Genomic DNA, 9,946 nt, shown 5'->3' on the forward strand with positions numbered 1-9,946 from the left:
ATTTTATCTTTAATAATGCAAGCTTATACATGATGCCTGATCATGCATTGTTTGGACATTTTTAGGCCTTTATTGACAGGACAGCTGAAGAAATGAAAGGGGAGAGAGAGGGGGAACGACATGCAGCAAAGGGCCGCAGGTCGGAGTCGAACCCTCTGGGTCAAGAAGCAAACCTCTAAATATGGGACTCAAATCTCTTAATTTCACCCTGCATTATCGTGTGTCAGGCTTTTTATGTCTCTTTTTAAATATCTGTCTGTGTGCTCTGCTGATGCATACTGTGTCCTGCTCACTCAGATATGAACATGTTGTAGGTGTCTGCAACAAATATCATTTAATTATATGTTTAGGGTATCGCTTAACATCTGGACAGGGACAACAGATAACAGGTTAGTAAATGAACATGCTGCAGTGCTGTAAGATGCTACAGATAACTATAAATGCCATTATGTAACCTTTACAGAATATTCAGACCAGATACACAGCTGATAAAGTGATTTTAACTTGTTATCAAGATGCGAAGGGTGCCCTTATTTATCGGCAGGGAAATGCTGAGCAGGAAGCTGACAGGGAGCTCCAAGCACGAGTGACTGTTCTTGCAGAGCTGCAACACACACACACACACACACACACACACACACACACACACACACACACACATACACACACAAACAGACACATTTCAGTAGGCGTGAAGCTGAGACTGAAACTTACGCTGAAAACCCCAAACAGCACAACTGCAACTAATCAGCTACAAGCCACACACACACACACACACACACACACACTCTCTCTCTCTCTCTCACTCTCTCTCTCTCTCTCTCCCTCTCTCTCTCTCTCTCTCTCTCTCTCTCTCTCTGGGGGATCTTAACCTTTAATTCTAATCTTAAATCTGCCCACATTAGCTCTTTAAAAAGTTGCACCATTTCTTAATCTTGAAATGTGTTTAATGTTGGTCCCTACAAGCACAGAAACAGAAGAACACGAACACTATTAAAACAAACACAAACACACACACACACACACACACACACACACACACACACACACACACACACACAGACAAATCTGTAACACACTCACATAAAAGTCTGTCTTTCACTCATGCACACACCCAACAGGAAGCAAAATTGGATTATGTAAATGAGCTGAGAAAAAAAAAATTGAGAGAGAAGAGAGGAAGGTGTGAGAGGGAGGGAGTGACAGAGGTAGGGAGGATCGATAACAGGCTGAGAAACAGAAACAGGAAGGTGTGAATGTGTGTGTGTGTGTGTGTATGACGGCAGCTGAACGACACACGACAGGCAAAGTCCCTTTTCTCAGCAACTCACTTCTTCTGGGAGTTTATCCGTTTTGTTGCCTGTAGATGTGCTGAGTGTGTGTGAGAGTATGTGAGGGAGAGAGAGAGAGAGAGAGTGTGTCTGTGTCTGTGTGTGTGTGTGACATGCCTGAAGAGGAATATTAGCAACATGAGCATCAACATGGATTCCCATCACAGGGCAGCTCTGGATATCTCCACCAGGAACCCTCAGGATGATTTTGAGCTCCTGCTGAGAGTCGGAGGAGGAACCTACGGAGAAGTTTTTAAGGTCAGAGCCTTCAGCTGCTACTTTTACTTTTTTTACTAATGTGGTGGTAGTACTGCTGCTGCCACTGATCAGAGTTTCACTTCAAACCAGAAAGGAATTTAAACTTATGAGGAAGAAGGGCTCCTTGAAAGAGTCTGAAAGACAAGACTGTGTTTTATTTTAAGATCAAATAGAAATGTATGGCTGAGTAAATTCGTTAGTATGAAGGGGGATGTTTGTCACACTGACTGCTGGCGTCTCAAGTCAAGCGTGTCTTACTTCCGCCTACTTTGGTTCAGTTTTCTGTATCCCTAAAACTGCACACTGTACCAGTGGTGGAAGAAGTATTCATGTTTTTAACCCAAGTAAAAGTAACATTACTACAGTGTAGAAATACTCTGTTACAAGTAAACGTCCTGTCTTCTAAATCTTGCTTTAGCAAAAGTACAAAAGTCCTAGCATCAAAATATCCTTAAAGTTATAATAAGTGCTCATTATGCAGAATGGCCCATTTTTATAATAATGTATATAATAATATCATATTATAAAGCATTAATGTGTTTATTACTTTACTATACTGCTTGGAACAGCCTAGAGGTTCCCAAAGTGGGTCCTTGAGGGGGTTCTAGGGGGTTCCCAGCAAAAAGAGGAAACACTTTTTCATCATAATTCCATCTGTAAGTTACACAATGACAGAATGTATGACTGTTTTGATCATGGGTTTCATATACTTTCTGTGATGAAACATTTTGGGCCCTATTTTAACGATCTAAGCGCAAGGCGTGAAGCGCCTGGCGCAGGTGCGTTTAGGGCGTGTACGAATGTGTAACACATGCTAGTTTTACTTTTTTAAGATTTTTTTTGGTGGCTTTTCCACCTTTAATTTGACCGGACAGCTAGGTGAGAAAGGGGAGAGAGAGGGGGAAGACATGCAGGAAATCGTCATAGGTCGGATTCGAACCCTGGACCTTCTGCGTTGAGGCATGAACTTTTCATTATATGTGCGCCTGCTCTACCAGTGAACCAACCCGGCCGCGCACTTTTGCTAGTTTGACGGCAGAAAAAAGGGTCTGTGCGCCAGGCGCATGGTTCAAAAGGGTTGTACTTAGTCTTTATTAATTCATAGGTGTGTTTTGGGCGTAACATGCAATAAACCAATCAGAGTGTCATCTCCCATTCACTTTAAAAGCCAGGCGCATTTGGACCTTGGTGCATTGCTAAAATGATGGCGGATTTGCGAAGCAGGAAAGTACAGGAACTGATCTGCTCGTGCATGAAATGAAAGCGTGCGAGCAGATCATAAATGGCACGAGCACTAGGCAATAACAATGAAATGCTGACTTTAGACCAGGTTTTTGTTGGTCAATGGCGCTATCACTTCCCACAGCCTCAAGCTAGAAATACGCCAAGAACTCACTTGAACACACCTCCCTGTAGGACCAGCAAGCGGAAATTGACAACTGCGTCAGTTTTAAACTAACCCTAACCCAAACCCTTTGTGCTGCGCTGCGCCGGGTTCAAGATAGGGGCCTAGAGATTTTGAAAATCCTATCAGATGGGAGACCCTGGGACGAAATCTTATCAAATGGGGGTCTGTTGTCTAATTTGTGTCAGTTTAGGGGTCCTTGACATGTCAAAGTTTAGGAACCACTGGCTTAACTTGCAAAAATACCTCATCATTTATTAGTGGATTTATATTTTGTATTAATAATCTGAATCTGGAAAGAAACTAAAGTTAGCAGGCAAATGTAGTGGTGTCAAAAGTACAATAAATCTCTCTGAGATGTAGTGGAGTAGAAGTAGAAAGTAGCATAAAATGGAACAGCACATTCTCACTCCCATCGCCTAAAATACACTCGGCCAGGTGCATTTGGCGTTGTTATTGACGCTAAAAGTCTATTGGCTTCACTTTTGACGCAGTTAGGTTAAGGAAAAGGTTGTGGGTGGGCTTACGTTTCCATGACACACGGGACAAGAACGTGACGGTTGGGTTTAGGGAAAGAAGAACGGGACGGTTGGGTTTGGTCAACGAAGAACGGGACGGTTGGGTTTAGGAAACGTGACACGCAGGACAAGATCCCGGGTCTCCTGGGTGAACGTCCTGTGTTGTTTGACCCACCCACCACCCCAACCAACCTCCCTATGCGGATTTTCGGCTTACAAGTAACTCACAATTGCACTTACTGTGAGTACCGTACTAGTAAATGTACATAGTTACTATATGATTAGGTGTTCAGTTCCTCGGGGTTGAATAGATTGTGTCCTTCTCACTGGAAATGTCTTTGAAAGGAAATATAGGTGTGATTGATTTCAGTTTCATTGGTTGATTGCAATCACAACTCGAGTGCAGGCTCGGGCCCTGCTGGAGGAAGTGGTTTTACACAAAGTGAAAGTATTCTACTTCTTTTGACAATTTTACTCCAACTGAAACAGGAGAAGTCAGTCTAAACTCTGGGCTGTAGTCAAACTACGTCAGTGTCTTGTTGGTCGTCTCTTCAGGTGCGGATTTCATATTTTCACTTGTTTAAAAACTATTTTAGGACCTCAAGTTCTAAACAAAAGTTAAACACATTATTTGAAAGCCATAGACTTTCTATAGGATGATTCAGCTTCAATAAGGAGTCAAAAACTTTGAGCTGTGCTAAGAAAGTACAGAAAAATACTTTACTACAACATGAGACAGGTGCGTCGTAGGGTCAAAATTGCCAAAAAAAAAAAACTATGTATATTTTTCGCAAGTTAAGACAGTGTACGGCGGGAGTTTTCTTTGCAGGTGTGCTAAGATGAAATGTAACTTGACCATTGACCCTGATTGGGTGTCTCAATGCTCTTTCTTACGTTTTCCCTTTTCATGTGATTTGATTTATTTGTATTTTAGTAAATGTTTCTTCTTTTATGTTGAGCACAGCTGGGGTTTTTGTGTGTCACGGTATTAATTGAAAAATAGACTTTTAATTGCAATTTAAAACTTTTAATAACTAGCAAAATATGATGGAGCAAATTGAAGATTTAAAAGATGTTGACTTTGAGCTTCTGTGTCTGGATGTTGAATGAGCAGCAGCTTGGACGTGTTGTTGCTTTGATGCTGCATCTACAATGAAAATATACATTCAACAGAAATGGTATACGTGCAGTTTAGTGTCCCAAATTCCCCATACAGTATCCTTAATTAATTATGAACAAGCAAAACCACCTGTGCTACCCTAACCCTAACCTTAACCCTAACCTGTCTCACATAAGACCCTCAGTTTTTGGAAAATAATTTGGGACACTAAACTGCAAGTAAGCCGGTTTCCAGTTCTGTTGTTTCTCTGTGCTGTCTGGAAAAGTGTAGCTGCAGGCTACCGGTAAGCTAACATTTCATGCTGAGTCTTTAGCTGCATGCTACCTACGCACTGGCTACGCCGCGTGAGCGTGTCAGCTGCGTGGTGTGTCCGTTCATATTTCGGCTCCCATGTTAACAGGTTAGAGCTTACACACTGCCGGCGTGACACGCACGTCTCAGGCGCGGCTCGAGCCGCACCGAAAACGCTTGCATGCTAGAAATAGAACCGACGCCTATTTTTCACCCGACAAGCAAGCATGTTGGAATGGTTTCCAGGCAAAATAGACTATGATGAAAAGATGTGTATATGTCATTTTGACATGAATACATATTAATAAATGACATGTTGATGTTTGAAAGTCTCTAGGTTTTGATATAAATGTAGATATAAATATAATAATATAATATAAATAAATAAAAAACAAATAGATTTTCAAATATTGCACCTGTCGATACAGAACAAAATAGTCTGTAGCCTATTTTGCCCTTAATACTGCCGACGTTGTCTTTGCTGTAATCAAATCAGTATATATTTATGTTTAACATGGTATTTCATTTTATCAATGGGAAACATCCATGTGTCCAGACAAGGCTAGCAGCAGCAGCGCCGCGTCAGACACGTTTCTGGTGTGTAAAGACACAAAAAGGCACGCTCACTTCACCCTTGGGATGCACCATCTTGTTTTCAAAACATGGAAGTTAAGAAACATCTTCACCTTTTGCTCTGTTTACTCTGATGTTTATTTATGATATAGTCCATATACATGATACTGGTAAAACTCGGTACTGACATTTAATGTCCCTATGTCTATGACAGTTTATAATAGAATACCTACAAAACTAATGTTTAAATTCCCACCATCCCTAGCTAATGCTAATAGCATGCTAACATACTAATAATACTACTAATGTTAACATGCTAACATGGCTGACGGAATTTAGTCTCATTCATTTGCCAATACTCTCATTCAGGTGTTTAGGCGTCAGACTCTTAGACTGGTTGGTATTTATTTATGATAATTTGGGTTAGAAATGTTTGATTTATTCTCTAGAAAGTTGCTTTGATTCAGTGCTTTAACTCTCCAGACTGAACTGAGGTATTTATTAAGTGTTCCATTTTCCAAATTCAAAAGGGCTTGAGCTGGATTTCAATATTATTAAGAATAATGTCATAGTAGATTTGGGCTTTAGTTTGAGCTTGTAATTTACTTTTGAGCGGCTTGTTTGCAGCGCATCTGTGGATATTATGACATGATATTTTGAATATCAGGCTTTACGGAGGCATGTACCATAAACTAATCTCTCCTGTGCTTAAACTGTTCAACAATGAAGTGCCGTAAATGTTACTGATGCAAAGCAGGTTAGCTGTAGAGGGAGCACACTTCCTCTAAACAGGTCAGTTGATTTGTTCTGTTTTACAGAGAGGGACATTTGCATAGTTACTCATTCTCAACACATGGACGCGCACACACACACACACACACACACACACACACACACACACACACACACACACACGTATAGATATAATCAAACATGCATGTGCACTCAATGTTGCCACAATGACAGTATAGCGAGTTCAGTCTGCAAATGCAGCACTTATGCACCATGAGCATGTACTTTACTTGAGTTTTTCTATTTTGTGCTACTTTATACTTGTACTCCACTACATCTCAGAGGTAAATCATGAACTTTCTATTCCACTACATTTGTCTATCAGCTTTAGTTACTTTTCACATAGTTTCGCTTTGCCAGACCTTCCTCCACAGCACTGAGGAGGAAGGTCTGGCTAGTCCACACAGCATTCCGGGATGGGAGAAAAACGTGCTCTGGTTTATTGGCATTTCTTTAAACCGATCACAGCGGTGACTCTGCAAAATAGCCTCGGGAAGGAACTTGTTTTGGTGGAACGTGTGTACGTTCAAAAGTAGTTTTAGTCGTGCAACAGAGAACTCAGATTGGACAGATAGTCTAGCTAGCTGTCTGGATTTACCCTGCAGAGATCTGAGGAGCAGTTAACCATAGTCCTCAGAAATCCTCCGGAGGTTAGAACGCCAACACAAACGGAAGCCCAAGGCAGCGGACATCTAAAAGCCTAAATGAGTGAAATCCGGCGGAAGCAACGGAGCAATCCCGGAAGTGGAACATCAAGGATATAGACTACTTTTCAGATGACAGTTTTTCATCCCCTTCCTGTTCAGTGAAAACCATGTATCTCCAGATGTGTTGATGTTGAATGTTTGTGATAAACTGAAGGATGACGTGTCTCCTCCTTCTTAATCTAATAAAAGCCTCTCGGATCAGCTGGTAAAATGCGTCGTCACAAAGCTGAAAACAGGGCAGTTTTTCTGACACCATGAAAAGTTTAAAACCTTTTTAGAGATACGTGGTTCTCACAGGACATCGACGCTACAAACACATGATGATCTTATAGAATATGATGCACTGCTGTAGATTAAACTACCCAACAGCATATAAATGAGCACAACCACATCTACAGCCATAAAATGCAACATACACATTAATGCAGCAGGAATATTAATCCAGAAACATCAGATATAATAATAATAAAACAGTGACGGTGAACATTTTACTGCAAAATGAGTACTTTTACTTTGAGTACATTTTCTGATAATACTTAATAATTAAGTAAGGTTTTGAATGCATGACTTTTACTTGTAGTGGGGTATTTTCACAGTGTGATATTGGTACTTTTACTGAAGTAAAGGATCTGAATACTTCCCCCACTGATGGAGGTGACAGAATGTCTGTGTATAATGGTGCAGCAGCAGGAGGAAGCTTTTTAGCCTTAACCGTCCTGGGTCCTCGGATCAAATTTGACCCATTTTCAAAGTTTCTGTATTAAAAAATGTGGGTTTCTTTTAACAAAATTGCCCCAAAATAACATGGATGGTTCCATAAGATGCTCTTCACAAAGGAAATTAAGGATCAGATCTCTATTTTCATAGAATTTTGGGTATTCAATTTTATAGCATTATCCTGACTCAACTTTGACAGATTCTTATTCTTATCTATTCTTATGATTGTGATTATCCATTACCTTCATTCCTCTGATCTTAACCATTAGAAAATTTCATATAAATGAGGTTTATTGACCATGAATTCCAAAAAAATAAGTGTAAAACTAGTGCAAATAAATAGGTCTAGTGGTGAATATACTGGTGTTTCAAAGTGCCAAAAACTTTGAAATAAGCGACAAAAACGCAAAATAAAAAGCAAGCATAACGTGAGGAAAAAGCAACATAATCGTAAAACAAGTGTTCACACACAGTTAGAGGAGTGGACATTGACATGAGGACAGTCAGAGAGAAGGATGTGGACGTGGTGACTGCACTGCACGAGTCAGATTTGCATAGTACAACTGGCTGCATTTTTGCTGTCGTCTGCGGACTCTGTGCTCTCGTGTTTGGTTCATCCTAACCCGTGAGATTTGATTTACGGTGATTTTCACTGCTCGAGATAACTACTCAGGTTGAATCAGAGGCTTCTCGCTGGCAATTCGTATCCATGTTCTCATCCTTGCATAAGAATATAGAGCAGTTTGATGGTGTCTCATGTCATAATGCTCCATCACATGTTTTATTTGTTACACAGTGAGTATTGAACCAAATTTAATAGCTAAACTTTTAAGAAAAAATCGCAAATCGAATTGTAATCGCAATATCTGCCCCCCCCCCAAATCGTTCAGTCTTAGTCTAGATCAGCAGATGTCCAAACTTTCATTAATTAAAAAATAATATTAGTGTGTCATTTCAGTCAGCAACACATATATATATATATAAATTGTATATTACAGGAAAAAAAAGAGAAACAGTATGAATTGCCCATATCAAGTAGATCACTAAACGTTAAATTGACTGTGTGAAAGAAGAATCATCAGCATTGCAGACTTGGTGGCATGCACCCAGGCAACATTTCTACCTGCCGAGGCACACAGCACACACTTCCTTTCTCTAACTGTCCACCGGTGTGCTGGCTTTACCTGTTAGACAACAACAACACCACCACAGCAAAGAACAGAACAGGTTTATCATATTCAGCCAAGCGTTTAACAATATGAATACCCTTACAAAGAGAAGGGAATACTGTATGTCAGCAGTCATTGGTAAAAGAAGTGGTAAAAGATTAGCATCAACATGTGTGCAGAGTTAAAAAATAGGAACAGCTTCCTGTTTCAGTGGCTGGTGCACAATGATGCAGCCCATAACAAGCCGGAATTAACATTTAGCAGATCATCTTCAAACTTCACGATAAAAACAGGTTAGTCTAGGGTTAGCACTGTTGGAACATCAGCTGAACATACTGTGGGCTGATAAATCACAGTTTAAACTAGGGCTGCACCATATGAGGACAATATGAAATTTAAATTATTTGATTGATATTAAATTGCGATATGATTCACGATTTCGGAGGGAATGATCACTTTTGGATCATTCTCATTGAAAAATATTCAAATTAAAATGATTGTGTGATTTGTGCGAGGATCTGATGACTGTACCAAACAATTGGATTTTTTTCTCTAGTCTGTAGGATAGGATTCGTAGGCCAAAATTGCACAATTAATTGTGCAGCTCTAGTTTAAACCTCTTCAATCTAACCACTGAGCAGACAGCAAAGGGCCCCAAAAAAACCACAACAACTCAATATATAGAGCCCAGTTGCACCGTTGCAAGTTTGAATCATTTCATTTTTCTTCTTTTGGGGCACAAACTATTTCACATGTAAATAAAACATTTGCTTGTCTGAATTATAATGTTTTTTTTATCTGTTAAAATACCGGTAGTTATTATTGAAGGAAAGAATAAGAACATCAGCTGATTCCAAACTTTTGAACGGCAGTGTAAACACAAGTAGCAGTGTCTGCAGAGATATGATCTGGTGGGTTTCCTCTGAGTGTCTTCCATTCACATATGATCACGTTCAGAGGACTCGAGCATCACTCTTTAGTCACTTTTCTGACGTGATCGACAAAGTCTTTTCAGTTGTACCTATTTCGACTCAGATCTTATTTCGCGCACTAGTTCTTGACCCA

At 40.1% G+C, this 9,946-nt stretch overlaps 1 protein-coding gene across 1 annotated transcript in view; it reads left to right on the top strand.

Annotated features, from left to right (window-relative positions):
- The first annotated feature begins 1,206 nt into the window (after positions 1 to 1,206).
- Positions 1,207 to 9,946, top strand: part of LOC120551276 (mitogen-activated protein kinase kinase kinase kinase 5-like) — a 46,185-nt gene continuing 37,445 nt past the window's right edge. Inside the window, exon 1 of the mRNA XM_039788564.1 lies at positions 1,207 to 1,589. Coding sequence (XP_039644498.1) covers positions 1,470 to 1,589 — 120 coding nt within the window. The 5' untranslated portion in view covers positions 1,207 to 1,469. The remainder of the gene's footprint in view (positions 1,590 to 9,946) is intronic.

The sequence above is a fragment of the Perca fluviatilis genome, chromosome 2 (genome assembly GCF_010015445.1).
Source record: "Perca fluviatilis chromosome 2, GENO_Pfluv_1.0, whole genome shotgun sequence".
Classification (NCBI taxonomy): domain Eukaryota; kingdom Metazoa; phylum Chordata; class Actinopteri; order Perciformes; family Percidae; genus Perca; species Perca fluviatilis.